At 43.5% G+C, this 19109-nt stretch overlaps 1 protein-coding gene across 1 annotated transcript in view; it reads left to right on the top strand.

Annotated features, from left to right (window-relative positions):
* The first annotated feature begins 3866 nt into the window (after nucleotides 1–3866).
* The window catches only part of ZNF143 (zinc finger protein 143), a 49986-nt gene continuing 34743 nt past the window's right edge, over nucleotides 3867–19109 (top strand). The window contains exons 1-4 of the mRNA XM_029582836.1: nucleotides 3867–4084; nucleotides 13623–13711; nucleotides 15033–15151; nucleotides 15683–15775. Of these exons, the coding sequence (XP_029438696.1) occupies nucleotides 15040–15151; nucleotides 15683–15775 (205 nt within the window). The 5' untranslated portion in view covers nucleotides 3867–4084; nucleotides 13623–13711; nucleotides 15033–15039. The remainder of the gene's footprint in view (nucleotides 4085–13622; nucleotides 13712–15032; nucleotides 15152–15682; nucleotides 15776–19109) is intronic.

Below are 19109 nucleotides of genomic sequence, written 5' to 3'. Positions count from 1 at the left end.
TCTTCCGTTTTCCCTCATTGGGGTCTTTCTACTTTTTTGAATGCTGCACTTTTGGCTGTAATTTCTTCTTTTTAACCTTCAGTCTTTTTTTAATGCACGGAATACATGTTGCCTGGGCCTGTAGAATGATCATGTTAGTGTCCATGCCTCCTGCAAGTTTTTAACCTTGTGAATTACGCCTGTCAGGTTTTTTTTCCTAACAAATGTCCTTATTTTATGTCTCCCTTTTTATTAAATGCTACTGCAGTTTTCCTTAGTATTTGCCCCTCAATGATTTTGTCAAATGTTATTACATTATGATCAGTTGCCAAGCAGATCCACCACCTTTATCTCTTACACCAGGCCCTGTGTTTGAGAGTGGAGGTTCAGAAGCAGACCTGTCAGAATACATAAGGGTTTTGATAATGTATTCAGAAAGGAAATGGTGGATTTTGATGATTATACAGAACCATATTTTAGCAATGTTTTTGAATGTGAGCCAAGGAGGGCGGAATCAGGCAGTCCCAAGGTTCTAGGCCAAGCAGCTAGGGTGGATGATGGTGTTATTCAGAGAGAGGAAAATGTGGAAAGGGGACAGTTTGTGAGATCATCTGGATCACAGCAGCAGAGCGGTTGACATTTGCTCAGTCAACAAATGGAATGGAATTTGTTGACAGAAAAAGTGGTCAACGCTACTCGTGCAGGTGAGTTTTAAAAAGGTTTGGACAAGCTTCTGAAATACAGGTCCATAAATAATTATAAGCTAGTTCTTGGGTGTCTCCATGTCAGACTTCTGGGAGGGAGCAAAATGGAATGAACTTTTTTTTTCCTATTAGGATCTTTTAGGTTCTTCTAAGTGGTCTACGCTGGCTACTATCAGAAATAGAATGGTAAGCTCAATGGGTTATTAGTGGGTCTAGTGTTAGCCACCTACTTCATATGCATTTGACTCCCAATTCAATTGTGATGGAAAGAAAATGAAATTAAAGAAAACTTGGAAAAGTGCATAGGTGGCCATATTTAGATTGGATCCTCAAACTATTCCAAAATGATATTCAACTTTTAAGAAAACAGGACTTGAAAGCCTGTTTGGATTAACGTAACCTAATGTTCCTGTAGATAATTAAGTAGTCTGACAGCTTGTTGTGCATGCAACTTCTGTGTTAGGGTTGAATGAGGCTTTGGAAACATTGCTCTCTTTTTATCATATTAGCACATGGTAAGGATTTTTGTTTTGTAGACAATGGTATGTTTTCTTTAAGAGTGTGTAGCAGGAGCATAGGAAAAGCAATTAAACATTTGTCGTCTTTCTAGAACTGTGCACAATTCAAAAACAGTTTCTGGTCCTGTGGCCTACGCCCTGAGGATGCATGGATTTGCTCAAGCAGTCTGGCTCCAAGTTGATTCTTGTATCAGAATAGGAGGGAAGGGCTGGGTATTGAATAGTAACCAAACTATTTATTTATTTAGAGATTCTTATATACTGCGGTACATATAGATATACATCACCTCGGTTTACAGTAAACAAATTAGCAACAGGCTTTACATACAACAGGTTATACCGGAAGTAAACGAATAACAGCCACAGGCTTTACATAAATAACATAAATAGCAGACTAGTGTGGATTTCCTCTGCTGCTGAGAACTGGTACTACAGCTCTTTCTAGAAGATACTGGGCACAATCTGCTTTTGCTCCATGTTTTGCAATAACCTTCCTAACATTTTTTAAATTCTTTCTTTTGGTCTGTGGCTGCTTTGTATCCCTTGTACAGGGAATAGTCAAGTTTCTATGGTTTGCTACTGGGTTGTGGGTTGGTTTTTGGGTTTTTTTTTTTTGGGGGGGGGGGGGGGGGGGGAGGAAGATGGCAACTATCAACCCCCATCCATGAAACATACTGCACCTGGATTATTTTATTGGATAAGTAATGAGACATTTTGACAGTTCCACGGTGCCCAACAGCAGCCATCGGAGGACACTGGCGTTCTACTGTGGTATCTTGAAAGAGAGAGCTATTCACTGTAACATGACAGAATATCTCATTGCTACAGGTAAACCATAAACACCTTGACAGCACAGCAAGGAGAGTAAAATAAGATCTGTGTGCATATGTTTACATGTTTTAAATATAAAATGACAAAGAACAAAATCAGCAAAAGTGTATCTGATGATGATTAATATTATGAATCTAATCTGCCCAGTAATTTTTTTTAAGGTAATACCTGCTGCTGGTCAGTGTAGGCTATGCCCAAGCCTTCTGGGAAGGGTAGTAGCAACTGCTGCTCCTTGCAGGCTACCCCACTATGTAACAGAAAAGTATCCCCTTTCTTCCTTTCCATTCCTATGTCTTTATACCATGCTCTTCTGAATTCCAGTACTGTACTTAATTTTCACCACCTTTTCTTGGTCTTTTATACATCCACCATCCTTTCCCCTTAAAATTTCCTGACAGTGCTACCCCTTGGCTGGTCATAGCATGACTAGTGTTGCAATTTCCTTTTCATTGGAAAAGACTTGAAGGTCTGTATCATCTGTTCTCTCTGCCATTGTAGGCATATTAAGCTCTCTTAAGACTCATCTTAAATGGCTTTCCATACAAACCCCCACCCCCTTTTAGTTGCTTTTTTTCCTAAACAGTTTGCCCGGGGAGGCCTCAGGAGGGTCTGCACAGGGGCATTATCACCTTTTTCCTGTTATGCCTATTGATGTATCCAACAGCCTTCTGCCCTTAGCAACCCCATTTGGCACAAAGGGAATATCAGCCCCAGTTCTCTCTTCCAGTTTGTGCATATCGGTCTTTCATTACCTACCACCAAACTCTTTTGGATAGCTGGCCTGCACTTGTTGGCATTGAATCCCAACTACCCAACCTTCAATCACTTTTGAATTTTTCTATTTTACCTCATTCTCTTTACTCCTTTAGGGGTAGAACTTAGCCTCATCTGCAAAAAGACAAATTTAACCTTCCAATCGTTCCATTTACCACCACCCCCTGACGGCTGTCAGTCAATTTATAATCCAGTCCTCCAACTTGGGGCCCACTCCCGGGTTTCTCCTTTAGGGTGGGACCCTAACAAAAGCATTGCTGAAATTCACTCTTCCTTGATCAAGTCTCTAGTCACCCAATTAAAAAAAAAAAAGCCAATCGCCGTGTTCAGGAGCTTTGCTAGCACCCCTCCTTAAGCTTCTCTCCCGCGGGCTCGCAGAACTACTGGAACCTCTTTAAAACAGATGATCTCCCAGGACCTACCCTTGACGGGCAAAGACCAACAAAGGGGGGGAAACACCGCACGAGAGCCGATTCGATCAGAGGAAAGCTCCTGCTTGGCGGCCTCACTGAGGCCCCGGTGCACGTGAGCATCTTACCAGACTCACACTTGCACCTCTTGCCCACCGCCCTCGCGGACCCTCCGGTTCTAAACTGAGAGGCGAGAAGAGCACAGCCCCTACAGCTATGGCTTTCAATCCGCTACAGCCGGGGGCGGGGAGGAAACCCCCCCGCGCCCCAGCATCGACCCAGTTCATCTATACGCTCGGCCACGGTTCCTCCCAGGAAAGGAGCTCTGCCGCCAGCGAGGGCCACCGTTACTGCCTCCCTCCGCCACCATCCCGCGCTAGAAAATGGCGTCCATTCCGGCGCCCCGGAATCCGCATCGCTCTAAAACCCTGCAGGGTTGGGCGGAGCGCGAGGCACGCTGATCGACAGCCTGGTCCGACCCGTGGCCCTCCCCCCTTCCTCCCTCCAAACGAGCAGGCCGCCCTCTCCCTCCCGCCGACGGCCAGACGGACCAATCTCCTTCTCCCGGCGGAACGTCAGCCCCGCCCTCTTTTTTTTCCCCCCACCCTTTCAAAACGACGCCGCACGTTTCAGTCTCTCGGACAGGGGTTGGGGGGGGGGCCCTCGACCAATGGCAAGCCGCCTAGGCCGCCGTCGGTCAGGAGAGCTCAGCCAACCGGCAGGGGCGAGCGCGGAAGGCGCCCCGCCCCCCGGCCGAGGCCGGCGCTGTGTTATGCCGCTATGCCTGGTGCGGGGCTCCCTCGTCCCCGGCCGTTTCCTGCCCTGATGCATGGTGGTCGGACGGAGGAATTGTTGGAAAATTTCGGAGGTTAGTATATAAATGTGTTTTACCCAGTATGCCTTATTTCCAACAGCCATCTCCAGAAGGGGAAAGCGCCTGTGGAGAGCGGCGCTCTCCCGTCAGCGGCCTGCTTCCCTTCCTCAGGCGGCGCTGCTGCTGCTGCTGCCGCCGCTCGCCTGCCTCCTTGCTCGGCTGCCGCTTTGTATATATATTTTTTTTTTTTTTAGAGTCGTCGCCTTCTTCGGGCCGCGCCCGCCGCCGGCGCGGCTCTCTCGCGGCCTCCCTCCGGCGCCCTCCCCTCCCCCCACCCCGCTGCGCGCTCGGGCCTGCAGGCGCTTCCGCTGGAGCGCTGGCTCTCGGAGTCCCCCGGCTGCTTCGTCCCTCGCCCTCCCTTCTTGCGCTCGGTGGCGACTGGTCTCCGCCTCCGGGCGCACCGAGGTCTCCGGCGGCCCGGAGCGGACATGGCCTGTTGGTGCTCTTGGGCTGCCTTTTTTTCCTTTCCATGCTAATAAATAAAACCTTTTGCAAAGCTTTAGCGCTGTGTCGTCTCTTTCTCATTTGGTGTTAATGGGAGGGGGAGGGGGGGGGGATGCTTATAACTCCTGAGCCCTGCCCATTCTCGGTCTGTGCTCGGGTTCTCCCGGGAGATTTCTTGAATATGGAAAGATGTTTCTTTTGTGGGTGTAAGATAATTAGCTTCAGTGATTTTGGAAAACCCTGTTCTAATTGCAAGGAATCGCATCTAGTCTTCTATTCCTGAAGCTAATTCCCTTACCTGGATTGTAATGAGAATGTGTTTATGTAGTGCTTTATATTCTAATACATTGATACATATAATTAGTGTGTCTGGCTACATGTATGTGACCATCCCTGGGGGTGTATTCTACCTAAAGTTTTCATGCCTAATGTAGGGGAAAGGGAAAAGTAGTGATGGCTTCACGTCTGTAGAATTCCTGCACTCTTTAGAAAAAAAAATAGCTGGATGTGTTTTGGCTCAGTGTGTCTCTTTTTTTTTTTTTTTTTTTCTTTTTTTTGTTAATCGTTAATATATGCAGGAAGACTTTGTCCATGAAGATTTACTCATATGCATAATTTTCCCAGAACTTACAGATTGGTGAACTGAGAGATATGAGAGAACTCGGCCACATTCACAGTTAATAGGTGGAGGAATAAGATTTGTCCTTGTTTGCCCTTGTTAGTATTTGTGATTTATTGTGCTGTCACCCACATTTAACAAACAAGCTTAATTGTGTAAAATAAAATTAATGTATAACATTTGTTTTATTCCGCTTGGGGGTGATCAGTATTTATTATAACAATGAGGATAGACAAATTAGTGGGGGGGGAGACTTGTTTTCCAACTCAGTTTCTCTTGTCTTTCTTTAGTATAAGCACTGAAATTCCCAGGCAAAATAAAAACATGAAAACAAGGGCCCAAGTCATACAAATGCATAACTTGCAACACTTGCTTTTATTCAGTGAGCTGCTTGTATAGTTAATGTAATTTAATCATATTTGAATATCTTTTAATAGCATAGTTTTGCACCCCATTTAAACTGTCATGTTGCTTGTACAGTATGCATTACAGGCAACTGATTTTTTTTATTTAATAGCATTTTTTTAAACTTCTTTGCTCAAACTGATGGGCATGACATTCTCTGATAAGTTATCCAAAAAAGAACCCAGGTGTGCAATAAGTTAGTCGTAAGCTTTGCATAATGAGAAGAAAATGAGTGAATATAGTATTCATACCCAGTTACATTTTTTTAACGTTTGCCTATCCAAATAGTCTTAATAGCAAGCAAAACAAGAGCCTAGGACTTGGGAATTTCTGTTCCATAAAGAATTAATATAGAAGTGAGAAATGTAATCTGAGTGCATTTTGTTTGCACATGTCTGTTATTAGCGGGCCTAGATGTTTGACTGGTAAATGAAAGATATGCATTTCTGTTCAAGGACTTTGTAACCTGATACCCAACTTGCCTGCAGCTAATATTTTGTGGTGGCAGTAAGCCCCGTGGATCACAGATTGGGTTTTCTGCTTGGATCATCAACATGCTTGCTGTCACTGAGATGTTTGACCTTGTTTAGGATTACCAGGCCTGCTTTTTAATTCATAAGCATAGTTATAAAAAGAAACCTCACCATCATTAGAAGAAACATTTTTTGTAGCAGACAGATTTTCAGGCTCCCTTCTAGAGGCCATCTCTATCCTTTCTTTGTGAGAATACACAAGTACTAAGAAATTCATGTGTTTGTGCAGATTTGATTACTTGCCTCTAACATCAAATGAATGACTGAAGCTAGCTTTGAAGCAGACAAGGATTATTGGATTAACTTAATCCATAAAATAGATTTACTCATCAAACACACATTATTTTTGTGATTTCAAGTAAAAGATATGAAATATACATCAGATGCCTCCTGAAAGCGATGAGTTTAACTTTTTTTTTTTTTTTTTTTTTAAACTGTTAGATCATTTAGTAGTTGCAGAAATTCTGGAAGCTGATTCCAGTCCTGTGAGTGAGAGAAGATGTGATCCCTTTATCGAGATGTGCCAGTATTGTTGATAGAACCTCTAATAAGTCTTTATTGATTGATCTTAAGCTCTTGAAGGTTTGTAAATACAAGGCATTGAATTAAGCCAGATAGGAACCATTGCATAAAGTAACTTATGTATGAATAACAATACCTTTATTTTACTTACCAAATTATCGAAAGCCAATGATGTTCAGCCAGTAGAGGTGAGCGATGCTTGCAAAGAGAGATTCCAGTTAACAAGCTGAGCTGCACTGTTCTGAACAATTTATAATGGTCTCGGTCTTAAAGCTGGGATTCCCAAGCATAGGGAATTACAATTGTATATTGAAGGGAATAGCAATACCTGGATACTTCTGGTGTGCCTCACTGCCTTTGTTTGAAGTCCTATATCAGAACCTCTTTTTATATATCAGTTCTCTGATTTGTTTAAATGTGTTGTATACCACACCAATCAGGGTTTCTCTGAGTAAGTGGTTAATAAGCCTGAATAAATAAATATAAAGATCCGTATTCCTTACCTGGGTGATCAGTCCAGTTCTTAACAGAACTGCTTTATTATTGGTACAGTTGAGGAATCTTGGTCCCTGGGCATTTTATCCCAATACCCAACATGAGTGTGTTCCTTTATTCTGCATAACAATGAATACTGAAACCAACATAGCTTTCAGAACCCAAAAAGGAAGACTTTATCCTTTTTCTCACTAAAGTTCTATTTTTATGGCAGCATATACACTGGAGTTAGCCGGTCTCTTGTGGATTCTTAGGCCTGATTCTTAGATGTTGGTAGTGGTTGATATCCCGTTCTTTCCTCCTCCTTAGCTTTCTCGCCTCTGGATCCATGGTTTTGTTCAATTTTGACATCATTCATACTTTATTAGGATTATATTCTAATTATTGATTGGATAGTATGATACACCAATAGGAGGTATAAAGTTTACTTGTAGTTATATTTTGTTACAAACATGTTTTTTTCTAGACTAGATTTGGTTAAGCTAGATACTTTGCAGTGGTGGTAATACTTTCATATATGATTTTTGAAGTTATTTTTGACTTACCAAGACCTCATTTCTGCCCTAAAGGTGCATAAGATAAATTACAGTTGCACCATTCTGATAAGCATATGTGCTAATTCAAGTTCATTTGCCTCCAACCATTATGCTTTCATTTTTGTGTTCAAGGATTCAGGTCTTTCGTACGTTTTCTGGGTCTTTGTTTCCTGCTGAACTTCTTGCATTAGTGTTCTCATTGCAGAGGATTTTTAGGGATTTAAGGAGGGCATCAGCATGCACATTGTGATGCTGGATTAGTTTATTATGTGTCTGAATGGGTTTACATTACTCATAGGACATCAGAAATGCACTGTATACAGCCTCCTCCAACATGAAGGTTCAAGAAGAGTTGATTTCAGAACATGGATAGTGCATGAGAAGAGTAAATGGAGAAATGTGACAGAAGATGATCATATGGTCTATCAAGTCTACTCAGCCACACCAATTGCTAAATTTATATTTATTCATTTTCAAAATTAGTTCACAAGCCAAATTTACTTAAAGAAATGGTCAAGTATTGTGCAATAAACAAATGTAAAAACAAATAAGTCCCAACTGAAGTCCCCATTCTATTCAACTGCTTAATTCTGGTCCCCGTATCTCAAAAAAGATATAGTTGCGATGGAGAAGGTACAGAGAAGAGAAACCAAAATGATAGGGGAGCTGTTCCATCCCCTTTATGAAGTGTGCACAGCTAAATTTAGGCTCTTAGAGGGGTCATTGAAATCCAAAACAGTCATGTTCCATGTGCAGGACCCCCAAAGCAGGCCATGCACCGGAGACTCGATGTGTCAAGGGTACAGGGAAGAAGGTTTTATGGTTACTAGGTACTGGGGATCGGGAGAGCCTATTCTGACAGGACGGGCTCCACCTTAACCAGAGCAAAAGCAGGCTGAGGGGGGATGTGATAGAGGTCTTTAAGATCATGAGAGGTCTTGAACGAGTAGATGTGAATCGGTTATTTACACTTTCGAATAATAGAAGGACTAGGGGGCATTCCATGAAGTTAGCAAGTAGCACATTTAAGACTAATCGGAGAAAATTCTTTTTCACTCAATACACAATAAAGCTCTGAAATTTGTTGCCAGAGGAGGTGGTTAGTGCAGTTAGTGTAGTAGGGTTCAAAAAAGGTTTGGATAAGTTCTTGGAGGAAAAGTCTATTAACAGCTATTAATCAAGTTTACTAAGGGAATAGCCACTACTATTAATTGCATCAGTAGCATGGGATCTTAGTGTTTGGGTAATTGCCAGGTTCTTGTGGCCTGGTTTGGCCTCTTTGGAAACAGGATGCTGGGCTTGATGGACCCTTGGTCTGACCCAGCATGGCAATTTCTTATGTTCTACAGTCCCTACTACTTTCGCAGAGGTCTCCTGTGCTTGTCTCATGCTTTCTTGATTTCAGGTACTGTTCTTATCTCCACCAGAAGCTGTTCCATGTATCCACTACCCTTTCTGTAAAGAAATATTTTCTTTGATTACTCCTGAGTTTACACCCTTCCACTAACATTTCCATTGAAAAAGGCCCTCCTCCCGTGCATTAAATACTTTGGATATATATAAGAACATAACAAATTTCCATGCTGGGTCAGACCAAGGGCCCATCAAGCCCGCATCCTGTTTCCAACAGAGGCCAAACCAGGCCACAAGAACCTGGCAATTACCCAAACACTAAGAAGATCCCTTGCTACTGATGCAATTAATTCTCCAACATTCCAATGCCCCTCTCCTCTGATGCAATTAATAGCAGTGGCTATTCCCTAACTAAAGTTGATTAATAGCTATTAATGGACTTCTCCTCCAAGAAGTTATCCAAACCTTTTTTTGAACCCAGCTGCACTAACCACATCCTCTGGCAACAAATTCCAGAGTTTTATTGTGTGTTGAGTGAAAAAGAATTTTCTCTGATTAGTCTTAAATGTGCTATTTGCTAACTTCATGGAATGCTCCCTATTCCTTCTATTATTTGAAAGTGTAAATAACTGAGTCACATCTACTCGTTCAAGGCCTCTCATGATCTTAAAGACCTCTATCATATCCTCCCTCAGCTGTCTCTTCTCCAAGCTGAACGGCCCCAACATCTTCAGCCTTTCCTCATAGGGGAGCTGTTCCATCCCCTTTATCATTTTGGTTGCCCTTCTCTGTATCCCACATTTTCTCTAGGATGTACATGCTTAGATGTTTGTCTGCCATGATAGGCTTGAGAACAAAGACCTCTGATCATTTTAGCCACCATCTGTTTACATTTCAAATGAGGTCTCGCCAGGGACTTATGTGGGGTAATATCACCTCCCTTTTTTCTGCTTATCATTCTTCCTATTCACGCAAGCATCTTTCTGGCTTTTGTAGCCACCTATCCACCTGCTTGGCCAACTTAAGACCATCAGATACTAAGACCATCAGATACAATCACATGTCGTCGTCCCCCCGAGATATTATTGTTGAATACTTAGAAGAATTTCACCTTCTGTACTGTACTGCTTTGAATTTTTGTGGCCCAAATACATAACTTTGCATGTTTTAGCATTAAATCTTAGCTGCTGGACTCTAGATCATTCCTCAAATTCTGCTAGATCCTGCCTCCTGTTTTCAACACTTTCCTGGGTGTCGATCGTGTTGCAGATTTCCTGGTCGTCCTTTCACAATATTGTTTAAGAAAAGAGCCAGTTCAAGGACTGATCCCTGTGGCACCCCATTAGTAATGCCCCTCTCCTCTGAGAGAAATCCATTTACCACTACCCTTTGTTGCCCCCCCCCCCCCCTTCACTTTCTAACCTGATCAGTCACTTTAGGACCTATATCAAGGGCACTCAGTTTAGTTACGATTTGCCTATTTAGAACTCTCAAATCAGAAGTCATGTTATTTTCCTGAAACTTATCTCCAACTGGAGTTGTACTACATACCGAGGGAGCCTCCAGTAATCCTCTCTGTGAGGTTCTTTGAGCTGTCGAGGGGTTATGAACACGTAACATGGATAAATTACATGGTAAATTCTCTGTACTAGTCATTTTTAAAACCAAATAAGCCAACTTGTAACGGACTGCCATGTTAACTGGTAGCCAGTGCAAGTCTCATGAGGTTGGAGACGTATGCGCTCTCTTCTTGAAACCTGTTATCATCCGAGCAGTGGAGTTTTGGAGCAATTGAAATGCGCGCAGAACGTATGCTGGCAGGCTGATGTATAAAGCATTGCAATAATCCAGGCTGGGGAGAATCACTGCTTAGATTACAGCTAGGAGATCTTCCTTTGCAAGCATCTTTTTTTAAAGGCCTTAGTAATTGTAACTTATAATATCCTGATTTAATCATAATAAGTTTTAGGCCTTTTGCTGTGTCGTGTAGTGTTAATCAGATGTGGCAGAGCTAAGGGAGATGACACTTGTCACCTGGTAAAGACATTGATGGGCTATTTGTTTGGGGTTAAGTTGAGAAATTCTGAAGACAAATTTGCACAAGAAATGCCAGCAAGAAGAATAAGCAGATAAATACATAAGAAAGGGGTTAAAGCACAGTGGCACATGGAAACCTTTATTTATAATCTTTCTTAACAGCACTATCAACCTTTCTAGGTGGCTCACAATAAATGTCCATAATTAAGAGTGATCTTTTGAAAAGTTTGTTTTTTGGTGCTATTTCTATTTATTTATTTTATTTATTAAAATTTCTATACCGGTATTTGGTGGGGACCGTCATATTGGTTTACATAATTACATAAAAAAGCATTTATACCAAAAAATCAAGGTTACAAAAAATATAACGACAATGCTAAAAAGTTAAAACTGCATTACAATTTTTTTATAATAATGGCCTAACAATCAGGCCGATACAGTAAAATGCGGCCGCGGTTACCCTGCTTCTAACCCGCTTTCTACTCACAATTTGGCCGCGTTAGCCCAACCCGCGATTCACTATCCCTTTTAACCCATCCTTACCGCTTTTTTAAATCAACGGGTAACCCTTTCTGCCCGCGGCATGTATATGAGATGTAAACGATCGGATTAGCTATTCCCCCCCATTCAGTAACGCGCGCCCCGACTATCGCCTTTTTAACCTCAGTTTAGCCGCGCGTTTAACCTGCTAATTGACCGCCTACCCCTACCCCTGTGTTAGAGGCAGGGGTAGGGGTAGACGGCAAACTTTCCCCCAAAAGAAAACCTAAAATCCCCTCCTCCCCGAAGCGACTGGACATGTAAAATATGTAAAACCTAAAATCCCTTCCTCCCGAAGCGACTCGACATGTAAAATATGTGAATAAGTGTAACCAACTTACTTTTTGTTTCTTTTTCAGCCCTTTCAGCCTTCTCTGCTGTCCTCCAGAGGGGGCAGCCGGCGGCAAAAGCAGCTTCCAGCGGTCCCCGCCGGCGAAGACGAACGCACGCCCGTAGTGCACGGGCGCTCAAGCCAGTGAAAGCACATGGACGGGCGTGCGTGACGTACGCCGTGACGTCATGCACGCCCGTTCATGTGCTTTCGCTGGCTTGAGCGCCCGTCAGTTTGGGCGCTCTAGCCAGCGAAGCGTACGCCGTGACGTCATGCGCTTCGCTGGCTAGAGCGCCCAAATTGACGGGCACTCAAGCCAATGAAAGCACATGAACGCCCGTGCACTACGGGCGTGCGTTCGTCCGTCTTCGCCGGCGGGGGCCGCTGGAAGCCGCTTTAGCCGCCGGCTGCCCCCTCCGGAGGACGGCAGAGAAGGCTGAAAGGGCTGAAAAAGAAACAAAAAGTATTTATTTATTTATTTTTGGTTTTTATATACCGGTCTTCTTGCATTAGATGCAAATCAAATCGGTTTACATTGAACAATTAAAACTTGCTTGAAAAAGCATTACATGTAACAAAGAACATCAAAAACATGAAAACCTGTTGGAACAATAATAAAACACAGAGTTTGAATTGTTCATCTTTACGAGATGCCTTACAGGAAAACAAAAAATGGATTAAAAAATTAAAATTAAATAACATATGGAAGTAACGAGAGAAAATAGAGCATGGGAGCACTGAGTGAAAATTATGAGAGAGGAAGAGGAGAGGGAGCACTGAGTGAAAATTATGAGAGAGGAGAGGGAGGGGGAAAAAAAGAACAGAGGGACCAGAAAGGTGGTTAAAAAAGGAAGGATTAGAGGGAGGAAATTATAAAAAGAAACAAACAAATCGAATTTGCCATGGTAAATCTACAGTAAGAAATCAGGGAAATGCTAGATTAAATAGATAAGTTTTTAGATTTTTCTTGAAGGATTGATGGCAGGGATCCTGTCTAAGGTCTGGAGGAAGTGAATTCCAATGAGGGGGAGCTGCCGTGGAAAAAGCTCTGTTACTTAGTGGTTTTTTGGCTTGAGGGACAAAAAGGGAGCCTTGATAAGCTTTTCTTATTGGTCTTTTTGATTTGTTGGTGCGAAACTGAATAGTAAGATCAATTGGGGCTAAATTGTTTAAGGATTAAGTAAGTTGGTTACACTTATTCACATATTTTACATGTCGAGTCGCTTCGGGAGGAGGGGATTTTAGGTTTTTAGGTTTTCTTTGGTTAAAGTTGGGATCCACTTCCTGATGCCTGTCATTTCACCCAAGATACTGTATAGGCGCTGTATAAAGCGCCTATACAGTAAAATGGATTTTGCTTCATGGACGCGTGTTGGACGCGGCTTGAATTTGCATGTGATTTTAATACAGTATCGAGCGGTAGGTGAGCCGGACTGTGCGTACGGCAAACGCAGGTGCGCCCGGCACTAATGTAGCTCTTCCTACCGCTCCTTACTGTATCGGCCTGAATGAGACTTGTAGACAGCAGCATTCAATACTGTGACTAACTCAACTTCATTTCACCTGAGCATTTAGGTTTGGTTTTTTTTTGAGTTAATTGATATTTTAACCTCTCCGTACTACCCTCAGATTTCTTTTTGGCCATCTGCATGTGTGGATGAAAGAACTGGGACAATTAATTTTGAAAAGATTTGCTAAGCCCTTTTCCTTTTCACAGGAGAGCATATCTGGGTGTTTCTGAGTCTTGGCCCCCTCATCTTGGAACCATCATAACAATATTTTGGGATTTTAAATCAAACATTTAAGGTAATCACTTTTTTTTTTTAATTATTGAATTGCACTGACCTGTTTGCAATTTCAGGATTGTAAAATGATACCAGTAGGTGAATTTTAAAAACCCGATGCGCCAAAACTGGGAGATACACAAATCTGTTGGGCTGACACCACGCTAAGCAAATTTTAAAAGCCTCCTGAGTAGGTGCGTATCTCCCTGTACACCCCAAATCTGTAACGGGGTAGATGCATCATGAGGAATGGAAAAAGGGGACTTGAAAAAATGGTCAAGAGTTTGGAAGCTGTGCTTTATAACTTAGTAAAATAGTAAATGACAGCAGATAAAGACCAAAGGTTCATCCAGTCTGCCCAGCAACCTGCCATTGGTTTAACCTCTGCTCTGTGCAGGTTACTCCATGCAGAAGTGTTACACTTAAAGTTAACATAGGTTACTCCATTTTTTTCATTTCCATTCTCTATCCATGCCCTTTTTAAATTGTATTACTGTTTTCATCTTCACCACTTCTTCCAGGAGGGCATTCCATGCATCCACTACCCTCTCTGTGAAGAAATGTTTCCTGATGTTGGTTCTGATTACCCCCCTCCTAGTTCTGCAGTTTCCTTTCCAGCAGAAAAGGCTTGTTTGTGCATCATTCATACCTTTCAGATATTTGAAGGCCTGTGTCTTATCTCCAGAACTAAAAAGTGTAAAATCACATATCTGTTGCACAAAATTCCATTAGCCGCTTACATATTAGGACAAAATTAGCAGCTGTTAAACCAGAAACCAAAGAGTAATCGTTTCAGATATCTTGACGATTGCCAGTTAATGTCCTAAAGCAACAGAGAAATCTGTATGCATGATTGCATAAACAGAGGTCTAGCAGCAGGAAAAAGGAGGTAATAATGCCCTTGTATAGGTTACTAGAGGGGCTCCATGCTGAGTGCGTGTCTGGAGGCTATGCCTTTGGAAGAACATTGAACTGCTTCCATGCTCTCCAAGAGAGGCTATTGAAATAGTACAGAACCTGCAGCATATTCCCTAGAGAGGTTTACTTGCTGGAGGAGCGCAGGAAAGGAGAGGCTATGATAGAAGCGTTCATGTCTTTTAGCAGGCTTCAATAAAATACCGGAAAATGGAATTATTGCATAAAAAGAAATTCAACGATAAGGGTCCTGATATGAAGGAGGAGGTTCAGAGAAAACTTGAGGAAATGCCTCTTTACCGAGAGTGTAGTGGATGACTGGATGCTGGCAGGTCTGCTCTTAGTATCTCTCACTTCCTCGTATTTTTGTAAATCTTAGCTCATATTTCTGCGTGTCCTTACTAAATGATGAAGTGCTTCCTTTGCAGGTGCACAATGTTATTAGCCCAGATAAATCGAGACTCCCAGGGAATGGCAGAGTTTCCCGGAGGAGGCGGTGAAGCTCAGCACGTCACTCTCTGTCTCACGGAGACTGTGGCTGTGGCAGGTGAGATTTCATTTTGTCCTACCTTTTTAAATCCAGTGTATTGATACTGTTTACTAGCTTTGTGAAAGCATTAAACATCTCAGATATTCTGTGGCTGGATGTGCCACAGGTAGAATTTAACAAGCTTGCACTTTTTAGATCTCATTGTTGTGCTTGATGAATCATAATGACACTAATTCTGAAGTGAAATTACTGTTTGTTTAAACTCCCGAGTTATTCTTACCACATAAAGCATGATCAGATTTCACTGGATTGAATCCACTGTTTTATTGTATAGTTCTTTGCAGTCTCATAATGTGCGAAACACTTAAACTCATTCATAACGTCCATGTAATTTCTGAGTTTCATTAATACCATATTTGTTTTCCTAGGCAATTGTAAGGATATGCTATCATACTTTGATTTGTAAGCTGAAATCTGAATCGGTTTGCCTGATCGGTCTAGGTGCCTTAGGTTTATATGGATGTTAGTGACTGCTTAAGATCTTGATACTGGTTGATAAATTATGCAATGCCTTTTTTTTTTCTTTAGATGGTGACAATTTAGAAACCATGGAAGGCGTAAGTCTGCAAGCAGTCACGCTTACAGATGGCACTACAGCTTACATACAGCACAGCTCCAAAGGTTTGTAGGTCACTGAAAATAAGGACCATAAGCAGAAAGTTGTTTAACACTGGCAGACTCCTCATGATATAGGGCATTGTAGGCCTGATGCTATATTGAATGTTGGCAGAACATCTCGTGGATTGAAGGCACATTTTAGAAAATCCTTTTTATGTTAGTAGCAGAGGAAAAGCTCTCTGGTGGCCCTTCTTACTTGGCAGCACCGCAGGTATCATGAGAAAGCTGACACACTGCCAGTCTGAGCTTGGCTCTAGCTGTTATTGGCAGGCCTTTGTCATCATATGCTAACATAGTAATGATGACAGATAAAGACCAAATGGTCCATCCAGTCTGCCCAGCTATTTGTTTATGGTAGTAGCTGCCATGCCGTGCAAGTTATCCCCATGCATTCTGTTAAGGGTGGTAACTGCCACTCCCTGCAGGTTGTCCCCATCCGTCCTGTTAAGGATAGTAACCGCTGCTGTGTGCAGGTTCCCCACATGTACTCTGTCAAGGGAGGTAAATGCCATTCCATGCAGGTTACCCCCAAGCCTTTTGTTAGGGTGGTAACTGCCGTCCCATGCTTGTTAGGGGTAATAGCCGCTGCTCTATGTAGTTTCTCTCATGTATTCTGATAAGGGGTAACTGCTGCTCCATGCAGGTTGCTCCCAAGTATTCTGTTAAGGGTGATAATTGCCACTCCATGCTTTCTGTTAAGGATATTAACTGCCTCTCCATGCACATTGACCCCATGTATTCTCTTAAGGATATTAATAGCTGCTCCATACAGGTTACTCCCATGTATTCTGTTAAGGGAGGTAACTGTCGTTCTATGCAAGATACCCCCATGCTTTTTGTTAGAGGTCATAACTGTCGCTCAGTGCAGGTTACTCCCATGTATTCCTTTAAGGGTAGTTGTACCGCTCCATGCAGGTTACCCCAGTGCCTTTTGTTAGGGGTAGTAACTGCTGCTCCATGCAGGTTATCCCCCATGCCTTCTGTTAAGGGTAGTAAAGTAGAGTTGCTTATCTGTAACAGATGTTCTCTAGGACAGTAGGATGTTAGTCCTCACATGTGGGTGATATCATCAGATGGAGCCCGGCACGGAAATCGTTTGTCAAAGTTTCTAAAAAATTTGACTGGCACACTGAGCATGCCCAGCATGCCAATATTCACGCGTCCACACGGGGTCCCTCTTCAGTCTCGTAACATAGAATTCACAAGCCAAAGAATTAGAAAAAAAAACCAACTGTGGGGTAGCAAGCATGTTTCCTGAGGACTAACATCCTACTGTCCTAGGAGAACACCTGTTACAGGTAAGCAACTCTGCTTTCTCCTAGGACAAGCAGGATAGTAGTCCTCACATATGGGTGGATACCAAGCTACAGGCTGCTCCCAGATACCACAATGACCAATAGCCTCGAATTGGTGCCAATGGGCACAAGGAACTACGGCGCTGTTATTAACAGAGGGAGGCAGCCTGAACCCTAACACTGGGCCCTAGGTAGGGAGAGTTGGGTTTAAGGCTGGAAGAGATTGCAAAGGAGAGATTGGCTGAAGCTACTGTCGTGCCAACCATCCTTGTCCAAGTAGTAGTGGGCAGCAAACATGTGTAAGGAACTCCACGCCCGCAAGTGCGCTACCAACGCCGCCATAGCTCTCACAGAATGAGCCTTGAGATGGCCTCCAAGCTGAAGACCCGCTTGTGCATAGCAGAAGCAGATACAGTCCGTCAGCCAGTTAGAGTTTGCTTGCCCACCGCAATTCCCAATCTATTCTTGTCAAAAGATATGAAGAGTTGTATGGACTGCCTGTGGCCTGCTGTGCAATTTAAATAGAAAGCTAAGGCCCTCTTGCAATCCAAACTGTGCAGAGCGTATTCACCCTGGTGTGAATGAGGCCTCTGAAAGAAGGTGGGCAGAATGATTGACTGATTGAGATGAAAATCAATCACCACCTTAGACAGGAACTTAGGTTGGTTCTGCGTATGCATCCTATCATGAAAAGATTTCATGTGAGGTGGATACCCAACCAAAGCCTGAAGCTCACCAACCATGCATGCCGAAGTGACCGCCACCAGGAAGAGAATCTTCCAGGTGAGGAACTTCAGATCGCAAGAGCGCAGAGGCTTGAGCCACACCAATACTACGTTGTGGTCCCAGGACACAAAGGGAGGCTGGAGGGGAGGCTTCAGCTGAAGCAGACCCTGCACAGAGATGTATATACTAGCAACACCCTGATGGTAAGCGTTGATGGCACTCAGGTGTACCTTGACTGAATTGGTTTTCATCCTAGCCTCCAAGAGGTGGCATAGATAGTCTAGCAACTTTGAGTGGGACTGGCGAATGGCTCCAAGCCATGACCCTTGCACCAGATGGAGAACCTCTTCCAATTCAGCCTGTATGACTTCTTGGCGGAAGGCTTCCTGGAAGCAACCAGCAATCAGAGAGGGACCACTGGACTAGCCTCTCAACATCCAGGCCGTCAAAGCTAATGCCTTGAGTTTCGGATGGTGCAGCTTGCCCTGATCCTGGGTAATCAGATCAGGGGGAGGTCCCCAGACTGATCGGGTCTCTGATCGACAGGTCCCTCAGGAGTGGGAGCCAGACCTGTCTTGGCCAATAAGGAGCCACCAGGATCATGGTCCCCTTGTCCTGCTGAGGCTTCAAGAGAGTCTTCATTACAAGCGAAAGCGGAGGATACGCATACAGAAGGTCCTTGCCGCAAAGGCATCAAAAGCTGGTAGTCCATCTGCCCTGAACAGGGAGCAGAAGTGGCTCACTTTGCTGTTGCAATGGGAGGCAAAGAGGTCCATGTCCGGGGTCCTCACATGCAGAATATCTGGTCCGCTACTGTTGAATCCAGTGCCCACTCGTGCGGTCAGAACACTCAACTCGGGCAGTCCGCAACTACATTCTCTGTCCCTGCTAGATACACTGCTCATAGGAGTATGCCTTGCGACAGAGCCCAGGCCCATATCTGCACCACCTCTTGACAGAGGAGGAATGAACCAGTCCGTCCGTCCCCCCCCAATTTGTTTATATACCACATTGCCACCTGATGGTCTGTCTGGATCAGAATCGCTTTGTGGGATGAGCAATCCCGAAATGCCCAAAGAGGGTAGCAGATCACCCGAAGCTCCAGGAAGTTGAACTGGCATTGAGATTCTTGACTGGCTATCCAGATGTGCCCCTCAACCCAGGGGGGATGCATCGGTGGTCAGTACAACCTGGTGCAGGGGAACTTGAAATGGGACCCCTTGCTCCAGATTGGACATGTCCTCCCACCAAGACAGAGAGACCTGGAGAGGCTGAGTAATGCAGATACGCGCATTGAGGTCTTGGGTCACCTGCGT

Source organism: Rhinatrema bivittatum, chromosome 17, assembly GCF_901001135.1.
Source record: "Rhinatrema bivittatum chromosome 17, aRhiBiv1.1, whole genome shotgun sequence".
NCBI classification, from domain to species: domain Eukaryota; kingdom Metazoa; phylum Chordata; class Amphibia; order Gymnophiona; family Rhinatrematidae; genus Rhinatrema; species Rhinatrema bivittatum.
The sequence above is the reverse complement of the archived record's forward strand: the minus strand, read 5'-3'. Positions and strand labels throughout refer to the sequence as shown.